Below are 14,447 nucleotides of genomic sequence, written 5' to 3'. Positions count from 1 at the left end.
GATCTTAAGGCCAATCTCTTTTCATATTCCAGTTTTGCCTTCCTTACCATACAGTCACTCTTCTGGCCTGTGTCTTATATCTCTTCCATAGCCTCTTTTTCACATGCAATTTCTGCTTAATATTGTTTTTCATCCACTTTACTCCAAATTGTGTCCTCTTCTTCACTCGTGGTATACAACTTAACATTGCTGCTAACAAATACTCTTTCACGATTTCCCACGCACTAATGATATCCTGGCCTTCCAATTCCTCCCTCCATGAAACTTCCTTTTTTTTTTTTTTTTGATGTTGAAAGTTGATGATGAAAATTTAAAATAAAATAAAATAAAATAAAAATAAAATATAATTATATGTATATATATATGTATAATTATATGTATAAATATAAATAATAATATAATTAAATATAAATATAATAAAAAATAAAATTTTTTTTTTTGATGTTGAAAGTTGATGATGAAAATTTAAAATGAAATAAAAATAAAAAAAAGAAATAAAATAAAATGAAAATTTGAAAATTTATTATACATGAAACTTCCTGAAGTTGACGGCTTAGACTATTATAATCACCTGCCTTATAATTCCACATACGTTCCCGTCTCTTTGATACTCCTGCATGTCTATTCATTTTCCAAGTCAAAACCATATGGTCACTCTCTCCAACTGGTGGGAGAGATGTCATCTCAATTATTATCAACTCTTCTGATGCTATAACCAAATCCAAAACTCTTGTTCCCTCTATTACATGTTGCCTAAGACATTTGTCCCTCAAGAATTCTAGAAATTCCATTCCCTTATTGCTACATGCATCTTCCTCTTCCCAAAAGTAGTATAATACTTTAGAAATATAATTTTATTAATACAGACCTTTTTAAAATAAAACTTATATTAAACCTAACAGTTTTGCCATCAGACTGTCTGGCTTTTTCAAGGCATTTATAGAAAGACATGAAACCTAGTAAATGCAATTTGAAAGGAACATAAAAAACGTTTTTTATGTTCCTTTCAATTTGCAAAGAAAATAAAGTATTTATATCGCTGCCGACATTTCCATGGTTTATACTCAGCATCATCAGAGTTTGCAAATAGCAACAATTAGTTAATAGTGGGAATAGTTTAAAATTGTAATGGACAATGTAAAGAACTAAAGTCCTAATTTGGCGATATCAATTCTTGGATAAAGAGAAATTTATCAAGTACTAATTCAGTCTTAAAATGACTGTCTCCCAGATTTCTAGCAAATTGATACAGCCATGTTTGGAGAATGTTTTGTAGCTGCTTCTGGCTCCAAAATCAGTTTCTCTGACTTGTAAGAATGTCACCTCCCCTTCATCTAATCATGCAAAGGGTGTCCAAGCATGGTCTGCCAGTCTTGACTTGCCATAACAATGGTGGTGAATGTATTTTTAGAGTAGATGCCAGACAAATAGGAAAGATTGAAAAGATGATAGTGGTTGTTAACTCCTGAGGTAATGTTTTGAGCTCACTGGAGAGATACCATCAAGGTTAGAAGACTTGTAATTATTAAGACTCTCTAAGATTCTGATTTCATTCTGATGAAAAACTAGGGAAGGCATGACATGAGATGATTTTGCTAATGTAAGAAACAGTTTGTGTTCATCTTATGATAGTACTGTTTTGACATGTGAGCACTAAAACACACTACTGCCATTCGAACATGAATCTTCTACATTTCATCCTTTCAAAATCAAATTTGGATTTGTTGATGTTTTGCATAACTGTTGGAAAAATGAACTGCTTAAGTTACGTTGAAATTTAAGGATGTATGGGAAGATGGTTTGATGGAAAATCAGACCATTCCAAGTGCAAGGGTGCATGCTATTCCCACTGTTATTCATCATCTGTGTGAATCACATTATGAAGACAAGTGATGTTAAATATAATATAATATAACACATTCAGAGATTATTAAACTCACCTAAGCGTTTAATTGCAATTTCTGGATGTTCTTGACAAGCATTAAAGAAATGTTGCAATCCCATGGTTGAGTAATGGAAATACATTGCAATAATCTAAGTATCTTCTTATTATTATCTTAAGATCCCATGAAGTTAAAGACTCATCTAGGAAGTCCCTTTATCATATCCACAGCTCATCATATCTTGCCTTAAACACATTCAAATTCTCTGCAGACACCACACTCTCAGGCAAGGCATTCCAATCACAACTCTCCATGCAAAAAATCTGCTTCTCACTCTCTTTGCTCATACCTTCCTTATACAGATTCCAGGGATGACCAATTGTTCTTACACCATTTTATGTAAAACGTTTTCAGCGTTAATCCTATAGCAACCCCTTACCAACTTGTACATCTCTAACATATCACGAATTTTCTACCTATCCACTAGATACTGCTAATTGCATCATCTGAACCTTTCTTCATATTCATTATTCCAGAGATCAGAATCTATTTTGGTCAGTTGCCTCTGGATTTTCCTTTAGAAAACCGGGTGACGAAATCTGTGCACAATAGTATGTGTGGCCTAATCAAGACTTCATACAATAGAACCAGAATTGCCTTACTTCTACAAGTTGGTGTCATCTGCATCATTCCCAGAATTTGTTGTGTTGTCTCCACAATTTTGGCAGTGTCCTCAAAATTTTAGATCCTTATCCACCATCATCCCAAGATCTCATATTTCCTCCACCTGCAACAATATATCCCTACCAAGTATAAATTCTACATCCCATCTTTGTTTCCCAAAATTTAAAACCCTACATTTTGCAACGTTCAATTGGTATTCCTGCTCCCATACCCATTTACTTAATTTATTCAGGTGTTATAAGGCCAACATCTGCTCTACTCCTTATAATTCATCCCAAATTCAGTTATTTGCAGATGATGCAAATAACTGAATATCCCCATCCAAATCTTCTCCAATATCATTAACATGCAGATTAAACAGCAGTGACCCTAAAACATATCCCTAAGCCACACTACTAGTGACTTTCCTCTTCTGGGATATTGTTCCCACCATACACAGCTTGCTGATATCTATCAGATAGCCAATCTCCAATATAATGCACTAATCCAACTCCACCTACTATAGTTTGACTATCAACAAGTGGCGGCCCGTGAAGCTTTAAGTGGGGGTGCTGCCTGTAGAAAATAATTTTATAATTTTAAAAAAATCTTTTTTTCCTAATCAGTAACCAATTTATTAATAAATTGGTTACTAATTAGGAAAAAAGAATTTTTTAAAATTATAAAATTATTTTCTACAGGCAGCATCCTCACTTAAAGCCTCACGGGCCGCCACTGCTATCAGCTTATCATACAGTAATGTGTCAAAAGCCTTTCCAAAATCCAAGTATATCACCATGTATCCATCTACTTTGTTTAGCTGTCACCTTTTTGTAATAAGTAATCAGAATACTAAAACATTACCTCCCTTTAGCAAATTTGTTCTGTCCATCAAAGATAATACCACTGGTATCAGCCCAGTTCTGATTCCTGGTTCTCACCAGCCTCTCCAACATTTTAACCACAACAACTCTCACACAGAGAAGCCTATAATTTGTTGCATGAGTTCTGTCACCTCTCTTACAGAGCAGCACAATCTTGCATTCCTTCCGCTCTTTTGGAACTTAACCAACATAAGACTTATATTAAACAAATATGTCAAGGTAGATGTCAGCTCCATGGCACATTTGTTCAGAATACATGGTGATATATCATCAAGTCCCAGCCTTATTAATATCAAGTTTGCCCAAATTCCTCATATACCTCTTGCTCACTTACAGTCAGTGTCACTGCTCAAACTCTCCATGATGGCACATTCACGAGGATGAAAGAGCTCTACGAACTGCTCATTAAAAATCTTAGCTATATCCTCAATAGTAGCAGTTGTCATAGACTATTCTTTCCAATCAATGCCATTCTACCATAATCATTCTTATTTTTGCTGGCTGCATATCAAAAGAACTCCCTAATATTTTTTTTTGGCTTCATTAGCTAATTGCTGCTCATTCTGCACTTTTGTTACCCTTACCAACCAAGTCACTCTCTTTGCATGTTCTTTGTAATCCTCATGGAATTGATTATTAACACTCTTATGTTGCCCCCTAATGCCTTCATCTCCTTCCTTACTCTCCTGCTCTTTCACATCGCTTCTTACTTGATCATATTCATTCTCTGCACTCATTACTTTCCCTTCCAGCAGCAGATTCTCCAAATGACTTGCACCAAAATCATTCAAATGCAGTCCATCACTCTTATACAGTTCAATTTTCCTTCAAACTCATTCCACAGATTAACTAACTCCACTCCTTTCTCACACATTTCTGCTAACACATCATTCACAGTGATATGGTAGAAATGTGTTAACTCCACTCTGTTCTCCTCACCCATTTCTGCTAACATATATGATAACATGAATGATATGTTATCTCCACTCCTTTCTCCTCACATATTTCTGCTAACATATTATTCACATTATGTTATGTTAACATTTCTGCTAACATAACATAACATAACATTTTGTGAATGATATGTTAGCAGAAATGTTAACTCCACTCCTTTCTTCTCACGCATTTCTGCTGACATATCATTCACAATCTTTGTGCTCCACCTTAACAAATCAGTGTCATGCTTGTGCAACACACTAACTACTTTTGCTATCACACTATCATTCTAACTACTTTTGCTATCACTATTATTTTTTATCTTTTTAACAACATCTTGATATCCAAATTTATGTTTTCCTTGTTCCCAGTTAAGTCATTTTTGTCTATTACCACTACCAACTCTTTTGTTCGCTTACTCTTCATATTAATTGTCTCAATCTATCTATTCCATTTTATCTCCAGGGAAACAAACCTTGTTTACTACTTGTTTACTTTGTTTACTACACCTCTAATAATAGATTCCCCATAAAACACCACTTGCATGTCTTTTGTTACCTCTTTCATATCAACATAATTTGTTTTTGTCTTCTTCACACTTCCATGCATATCTACAATTCTCTCCATTTGACTCTGCATCCATTTCATCTCTTGCCTCATCTTCACCACTTCAGCTTTCAAATTGACACCATTTTTTCATTATTATTCACTCTCTGAATTTTACGGCAGTCATATACACACACTTGTTTGCCACTCACTACCTTACTGTTAATTGCACTCTGTTTTCAACTTCCACTACATTTATATCGTTTTCATCATTCTTACAACCATCAGTTGTGAAGTTAAGCAGATTGCTCACTTGCTTTTTCAATACTTTTTGACTAAATATTTTGCTGCTCTTTTACAGTGTCTCTTTGCTATCAGACAAGCACTCGTCCTTCTTATGGCATTCTGGTTATTAACGCCTTCAGTTACAGATACTTTACTGCCTGTCAAGATCGCATGCATGCACACACACCTTCCATCAGCCTTAAATTTCCATAATTTAATAATATAATGTAACAAATACATATATCATACCTCATATTTCTCGAAATGACTAAAATCAAAATTAAACTCCTGTAAAGAAAGAGCCGCAGCCATCTTTCCTTTGCCAGTTACTATACTCCACTCTTTAACATTTTTGTAAACAAACTTAAACAAGCCCACATCTTCTACCACAACTCTTACGCATAAACACATACTTATTTACAATTAATTAGTCAAAAAAACTTATCTGAACTGGGAGTCTTCTTTGCACAAACATTTCCATTGAAATGCCACCTGGTGAAAATTTTATCAGATATTAATTCAATCTTAAAACCTCTCAGATTTCTAGCAAATTGATACAGTCATATTGCATTCTTTTTTTTTTTTCTTCCTTCATTTATAACATTGTTGTACATTTTCTTCATTTTTTTCCCAAATGTGTGCTATATTATACTGAGCATTTGTATTTAGGTTTGTAGAGAGTCAAAATTCTCCAGAAAATGATCCATTAGTTCTTTGGATGAATGGTGGTCCTGGCTGTAGTTCTTTAGATGGATTTCTCAGTGAACTTGGTCCATTTCATGTTAATCCAAACGGTACTGCACTGTACAAAAATCCTTATTCATGGAACAAAGTAAGTAATACAGATTGTTTTGGTCATTTAGTTAATGAGTGATAATTATTAATATGAAAATGATTGTGATGATCTAATAGCATGTTTTCATATGTCATCAAAATTATATGACAAAATGTCATGTAGAATTCCTAGGTTTGATTAATTTATCTCTATACCCATTGAATAAATAAAATGCTCGAAAGATTACTTGGATGTTGAAAAACACCTTGACAGGTAAAGATAGGGAAGTTATTATCCCTCTTTATAAGGTTATGCAGAGGCATAGTGAGGCTATGGCCAATGTAGCCCCGGCCATAGATGCTAATTTTACATAGGCGCAAAAATTGAGATTTTTAACTGCGAAATATATTATTAAAAAATATTTTTAAAAAAATTGAAAATGATAGAGACAAAAAAAAATATTTTTGACATATTTTTATATTTTTGATAATTTGCAAAAATACAGCAGTAATTACTTATCTAATATTCGCATTTAAAATATCTTTGTAAAACACCTCCCACCTTTCCGTGTATCTTGTGGCGAATTTTATTTCAAGTAATGATGGTAACGATATCCCGCATCTCCCCACTATGCTGATAGTCACATGATAAATTCAAAATAATGCTTCATTAGTTTTTTTTTACAGTAATTTTTATGTTAAGTTGAAAATTATACATTTTTTAATCGATTAAAATTGTTTCCATTAAAATAAAAATACTGCGTATAGAAAATAATCCAGTAAAATTGAATTCCTTAGAAGCCTTTGAAATACAAATGCAATTCAACAGCAAATTTCCGTCAAAAACAGTCCTCAACGAACAATTAGATCTCTTTGACGCACCTTTCGTAAAATTGCTGGTAACTCAGTTACCAGCAATTTTACATCAGTCAGTGATTTTATAGCCTTATCATATAAGGCCTTTAGATATTCTGCCATAATTCCATCCATTTCTGGAGCGAGCTTTTCTTGGAATTACCAGTTACCGTAACTGGTAATTCCTAATCAGCTAGTTTTCCAAAATCTGCTTTGTTTACCTGAGAATTAGTTTAAATATATGTGAATTGCAAATACACCATTCTTGTACAGTCTTTGACAATGGCCTAACAGCCAAAATATATCAGACAATAAATAAATTTAGTGGAACAAACATTGAGTGTTTTCTTTTGAAAAATCCTCATTTCATTATTTAAATATAAAATAAAAATTTTTGGAAATGACCCTATTGTTTATTGTCGATAACTATCAATAGTTTTTTAATTGGCCGCTATTATATAATGTCGCGATTAACCCTTCCTAACCCTCCATTAAATTCAGTTGTTACTGCTTGTTACTCAATCGCGAAATAGTGAAGAGTGTGTTTTAAAAATATTACTATTTTGTTTGTGACTTTTTTTGTTGATGAATTTTTACATTCAGGTAAGTTATTTTTTAATATAATAATATATTTCATTATAGTTTTATTAGTTGTATTATATAACTGTTAATTATACCAAATAATAAATTAAATAAATTATTAATAAAACTATAATTTATACCGACTTGGTATAAAATACAGTAACAACATGATATCAACAGATACAAAATTCATCATATGCATTGATATTTTTTATTTTAAATTACCGCGTACACACTAATTTTAATATGTCAGAAACTCATTCTTTTATGTCAAGCGAGATAAATGAATGACTTTCAGCCATGTTAAAATTGGTGTGTATGTGGTAATTTAAAATAAAAGGTGTTAATGGATAGCAAAAATTTGTTTTAAAAAATTCAACTTTTGTAAATTGAAAATAATTTTTAGAGTTTAAATTCTAATATCCATTTTAAACTCTTAATAATTTTAATTAACTATGTATATCATTTTAAAATTACAATAAAATAAAATTTTTATTTTTTAAATAAATTTTATGGTATTACGTACATTCTAATTTTAACTATCTTTTAGCCTAAAAGTTTTAGGCAACCCATATTGAAATGTTCCATAGGAAAAAAAAAGTCAGGTTGGGATTTCAAGAAAGAATGAGACTGGAAACGATTGAGCTAAGGAGACCAAATGCACTTAATCAGTGGTTTAAAAAATCAAATGAAGAAGCAGAACCATTGCAAGCCAATCCAGGCGATGAACGTGCCAAAGTTAGGACAAATGAAGATGCATTTTGTTCAAAGAAGAAACAGAAAAATTGCAAGATATTCCAGAAGAGGATGATATCAGTGTTAGTACGGTCGAAAGTACATCTGCTTGTCTTTCGAGCAAAAAAGATTCAAATTATAGTAACACACGAACCAATGTTCTAACACGTACAGAATTTGTCGAAGACAATTTGAATTTCAATGATCTTATGCATTGGAAAGTAAATTCTGCTAATTTTAGAAAGCTACTTGTACTTCATGGCCCTGAACATAAAAATTGTAACATTTATCAACTTCAGAAGACGGTCGTTCATTTCATAATGAATGGATGTACAGAAAATTACCAAATGGTGAGAAACAATATAGAGAGTGGCTATTTTATTGCAAACCTAAAATATAAAACAATATAAAACCTTTATATTGTTTTATATAAAGCTATTTTGCTATAAGTGAAAGAACCAAAAAACAAGTATCATATTTAAGTCCTCAAATTCAAAATGAATTTTTAATTTTACTAGCTACTGAATTAAGAAATAATATTATAAGGGATGTTAAAACTGCGAAGTATTACAGTATAATAGTAGACAGTACACCAGATGTTACATATAAAAAACACATTTGCCAGATATTACGTTATGTGAAAATTACCAACAAAACTTATTATTGAAGAAAAATTTTTAGATTTTATTTCTTTGATAGAAAAGACAGGAGAGAAACTTGCTAATGAAATTTTAAACAAATTAAAAAGACAGACTTGATGTTAAAGATTTAAGGGTATGTAACATCTGGTGTACTGTCTACTACAGTATAATAGTAGACAGTACACCAGATGTTACATATAAAAAACACATTTGCCAGATATTACGTTATGTGAAAATTACCAACAAAACTTATTATTGAAGAAAAATTTTTAGATTTTATTTCTTTGATAGAAAAGACAGGAGAGAAACTTGCTAATGAAATTTTAAACAAATTAAAAAGACAGACTTGATGTTAAAGATTTAAGGGTATGATAATGCAGCAAATATGTCAGGCAAATACAATGGTATGCAGGCTTTCATAATGAAAGTTAATAATCTAGCTACATTTGTATCCTGTGCTGCACATTCGCTTAATCTTGTTAGAGTTCAAGCTGCAAATAATAACTTAGAAATGATTAATTTTTTTGGAATAATTCAAAAAGTATTTAATTTTTTTTGTTTTTTCAACTCGAAAATGGGAAAAAATAACATCTACATTAAAAATAACTTTAAAAGGTCATAGTGACACACGATGGTGTTCTAAATTAAATTGTGTATCTGCACTAAAAACACAATTTAAATTGGTATTAAATATTATTACTGATATATCATACAATCCATCTTTTGGTGCAGATAGTATTAGTGGTGCAAAAGGACTTTTGTTTCACCTTAAGTCTTATAAATTTGTTTTTATGCTGTTTATGTGGGAAAAAATATTGATACAGATAAATACAGTAAATTTATAACTGCAAACAAGAGACCAAGATATTTGTTGAACATCCGTTCTTTTGAAAGGATTAGTAAATTATTTTATAGATTTCAGAAACAATGGTTTTGAAGCAATTAGCATGGAGTGCCAGCAAAAGTGTCAAGAGCTACATATTGAACCTAAAATGACTGAAAAATGGATAAAGAAGTTAAAATTGTTGTCAGATGAATCAAGTAATTCAAATATGATTATTACCACTGAACAAGAACTAAGTCGGTTATTTTTAGAAGTTGTCGATATAATTATTTTGCAACTTACCGACCGCTTTGAGAGCATTCATACAATATCGTTGCTCTTTTCTTATATAATGGGAAAAGGTTTAGTTTCATTAATAAAATCTTCCAAAGTTAATGAATCATTAACTTTAGAAGACTTGACAAAAGCTGCTAAAGATTGTTGTGTTAAATATGATGAATTAGTTGCTTTATGCTTAATAAATGAATTAGAGCATAAATTGAAAGCCAAATGGCTATTTTTCTGGCATCCTTAATAATAATTAAGGGGACACAAATCCCTCATTGTTCAACTGCCAGTAAGCAAAACTCTAAGATTGAGAACTACGAATCTATGAGTTTCATATATACCGAAAAACTATTGGCAAATCCAAGTGTAAATGACCACTTGGTAGTACAACACCAAGGTAACTCAAAGCAAAGGTGGAGCAAGCTCCCTCACTATCCTTGATATTTTCTCATAATGTAAAAATACAGCCCCTAGGGGATGTAATACTGTAATTACATTATGAGGAGAGGTCACTACCCAGACCGGTTTCAACCTTTTTTTGAGGTCTCATCAGTGAGTAGGTAGCCCTGGAAGATAACAAGGTTTAAGTGAAAAGAACTTACATACCTTTACTATGCTAATACCATAAAGGTGTGTTTGTATGTTATAACATAAATGTATTATAACATAGCTGTTTGGCTTTCAATTTATGTTATAATATACAAACACACCTTTATGGCATTCGTATAGTAAAGGTTTGCAAGTTCTTTTCACTTAACCCTTGTTATCTTCCAGGGCTACCTACTCACTGATGAGACCTCAAAAAAGGTTGAAACCAGTCTGGGTAGTGACCTCTCCTCATAATGTAATTACAGTATTACATCCCCTAGGGGCTGTGTTTTTACATTATGAGAAAATATCAAGGATAGTGAGGGAGCTTGCTCCATGTTTGCTTTCAGTTGCCTTGGTGTTGTACTACCAAGTGGTCATTTACACTTGGATTCGCCGATAGTTTTTCGGTATATATGAAACTCATAGATTCGTAGTTCTCGATCTTAGAGTTTTACTTACTGGCAGTTGAACAACGAGGGATTTGCATCCCCTTAATTATTATGAATTAGCGCGTTTTAAAAATCAAGTACAAGTTTTATTTGCTGATTTGGAAAATATGTATTGCTTTGAAATTTTGCAGGGCATTGTAAATTACGAATGATGTGAATCTTACCCTAACATAGTAATATTATTACGTTTAATACTTACTTTACTAGTAACAATTGCTTCAGAAGAATGGAGTTTTAGTAAATTGAAAATTATAAAAAATTATTTAAGATCAAAAATGAGTCAGGAACGTCTGACTAATTTATCAATAGAATCTGAAATGTTTTGTGAAGCAAATTTTGACAACGTAATTGGTAATTTTGCTCAAATAAAAGCTTGGAAAATAAAATTATTGTAAAAATGTGTTATTGTATTGAAAAAGTATAAAAATATCTGAGTTTTTTTTTTTTTTTAGAACAGCGCAATTTTCTTTCCTGGCCATAGGTGCCAAAATTCCCCACTACGTCTCTGAGGCTATGAATGAGTGAAATGGATTGACAGAATTGGTGGTGAGTGCCCTGACAGTGAATGAGTTTAAGGAGAAGTATATGTTTTGTGTATATAAAAATTAGTGTGGGTCCCAGACTCCATGGAGATACTATATAATAGTAACATTTCTTTAAGTTTCTGGCTATTTTTTCAGATGTGCTCTGGATATAGAGAGTAGACATAGCATTGATCTGTATGTTGAAATAGATGCGAGATGATGAGATGGGCAACTATTTTGTTGTCCATTTTGTTCAAAATGTTTATTAAATCTACATTTTCTCATACTCATTCTGGTACAAAAATAAATATTTTGGGTTAATTAAATTTTTTGAGTTACTTACAAATAATTCCAATTTTAACGTACCTGGTCGAATACTTTTAGCTGAACACAACCTTTTTTGTTCTTTTGTGTCTCATAAAAAGAAATAAAAAATAAAGACAAAAATAATGTATCTGTCCTACATAAGCTCTATAATGAAACTGCTTTATTTTTGAAATGCACGCACATTGACTTCGAGCAAAAATGCAGCCATTCCATTAGAGGGTGACTCACATATACCTGCCACAGTTATTTCATTGAACAGACACTATGTTCCACTTCATACAAAACTGAAGGTTAAAATTTAAAACTGTAAAAGTATTAAATTTACTGGTTTTGTTCAAATGTGGGAGGACCGAGGACTGAAGATCAAAATGTAGGACATGTCCTCCTAAAGTAAGGACTTTTGGTAACCCTAGTGATTCCAGTGTCTAGATAAGACAAAATGTCATTGTTTTCTTTTTTTTTCCATAGTGAACTAGATTCTGGATGTTGAGATGGAGGAGAAAAGAGTAGTATCAAACCATGCAGCCAAATGGAGAACACATCATTACAGTATCATGGCATGTTTTTAAAACTACTCCATTTAGAAATTTGTTAGAGGAGGAGAGAAAGGGATCCCATGGCTGTATCCTCTATTTGTTTATATATATGATGTCCTTCAAAGTGAAGTAACCAGTATGGTGGCAAAATTGAAATGAACAGTGATGTCAGAGACGGAAACTCTGTTAAATAAAGTTTTAGAAAGGGAGATATTGATGAATAATGTCAAAACTAACCATGATATCATTATTGTTTAAAACTAAATTTTGGATAAAATATTTGAAGTGGGTAGAATTTCTTTTATAAGATGAAGGCTGGCAGTAAAGTGTGTGGGGGGGGAGCTAAAGATTTATATAACTGTGTGACTAGTTTAAAAGGCCTGGGATGAGTAGCATCTATTATAAGATAGAAGGAGTTATTGGGTTCATGACTTTTAGGCAATCATGTGTATCTATGGTGGGGGGAAGGGATTCTCTTCTCCTGGGGGAGGGAAGAGGATGAGACTAAAAAGTTTTTTAACTAATTTAGGGAGCCAAGATGTGACATTTTAAAGAAGTCTTCAAGTTTTTTTGGGGGGGGGGGAATTAATGGGATCGTAATCTAAAGGTTTGTAAGTAGTGTGGTCTCTGAGCAACACATTCATTTTTTTATTGTATTAAATACGTTAAATGCAATGATATTGTTTTTATAGGTGGCCAATGTAATTTTCCTTGAAGCACCAGCTGGTGTTGGCTTTTCATATTCGTTGGATGGCCAGTACAGTACCAATGATGACCAAGTTTCAGAGGACAACTACATGGCCTTACAGCACTTTTTTATAAAATTCCCTCAATTCAAGAAAAATGATTTCTATATTGCTGGAGAAAGCTATGGTGGGATTTATGTTCCCACATTATCTGTCAGAGTCCTTACTGGAACTGCTCCAATCAGTTTCAAGGTAAGTTTTTTTTCATTTGTTATGCCAAAATGAATTGTACAGTAATCTACCATTTACCATCAGAGTTTTGACTTGCAAATAAACCAATCCCTGGAATTGTTACCAGGATATATAAATGTTCCTGTGCAGCCAGGCTTCATTTTATAACCTTTTCCCACTCTTCTCTTCTTTTCCTCTTCCTATCACTGACTGTCACTCTTTATATGTATGTAGAAGTATGCTAAATTACAATATAACCTGAAATGGATTATGTAACAGAAAAATTATAACATATCATTGTCAGTAAAAAAAAAAAAAAAATGTGGCTTCAGAATGACAAAAAAACAGTGACTTATACATGGCAGTTAATAATAAAGTAAATTTTTACCAATATAATTTTTGAAAAGCTGGCACCCTTATGTCATAGCTATATAGCAGTAACTCTGGATTGCAGTTACTTAGCTATGTAATATCATTGTTTATTCTTCTTTTCATTAATCTACCACTTTATAACACAAACTTCCTTATTTGCTTAATGTTAGTCAGTTATGAAATAGCAATGTTTATTCTGACTTTGCAAAGGAAAAGTGAAGATTACAGTTACATATAGAAAGTTCAAATTTCTATATGTAACTATATTTCTATAAAATTTCCAATTGGCAGTGGCATGGTGATTTTATGAAAGTGAAGTGCTTGACAAGTAGTGCAATTGGAATAATAATGAGACATTGTTTCCTTCGATTAGAAAATAATTGAAGATGAATTAGCTGACCAGAGTACACATGCAGTTTACAGAGAAAAAAAAATTTATTTATTCATATGGGTTCTTCCCATTCCTCATCCATCCAATAGGACTGGTTGAGTCCTTTTAATGAGGAATTAAGTATGGATTTATGACTGTGGATCCGTGTGTGTTCAAGGGCCAGTTCGCTTTTTCTGAGGGACGAAAAACCCGAGTTTCCAGGTGGAAAAAATCCTCTACCTCCATATGAGACCAGCTAACTCACCTTTACTTGAAAGAGTCCAGTAAAGGTTCCTCACGTCATGGACAGGAATCGAACCCATATATTTCTGACTAAAGGGTTTTGTCTATACCAACTGAGCTACAGAGGCTCACAGACAAAAAATACTGTTAGTAGATGGAAATAAGCATAAACAGTGGGTTGTGTCAATTGAAATGCCCTCCCACAGTGAGTCCTTGGAACTTT

The 14,447-nt window shown here is 32.4% G+C and overlaps 1 protein-coding gene across 4 annotated transcripts in view; it reads left to right on the top strand.

Moving 5' to 3' along the window:
* The window catches only part of LOC150093904 (lysosomal protective protein-like), a 149,363-nt gene that overhangs the window by 19,613 nt on the left and 115,303 nt on the right, over positions 1 to 14,447 (top strand). For all 4 annotated transcript variants that reach the window (XM_090412581.1, XM_090412578.1, XM_090412580.1 and 1 more), the window contains 2 exons: positions 5,867 to 6,029; positions 13,015 to 13,260. In XM_090412581.1, coding sequence (XP_090268707.1) covers positions 5,916 to 6,029; positions 13,015 to 13,260 — 360 coding nt within the window. In that variant the 5' untranslated portion in view covers positions 5,867 to 5,915. The remainder of the gene's footprint in view (positions 1 to 5,866; positions 6,030 to 13,014; positions 13,261 to 14,447) is intronic.

This window comes from Typopeltis vanoorti, chromosome 23 (genome assembly GCF_054136105.1).
Source record: "Typopeltis vanoorti isolate ZY-2024b chromosome 23, IOZ_Tvanoo_1.0, whole genome shotgun sequence".
Taxonomy (NCBI): Eukaryota; Metazoa; Arthropoda; class Arachnida; order Uropygi; family Thelyphonidae; genus Typopeltis; species Typopeltis vanoorti.
This window is presented reverse-complemented; position numbering and strand designations above follow the sequence as displayed.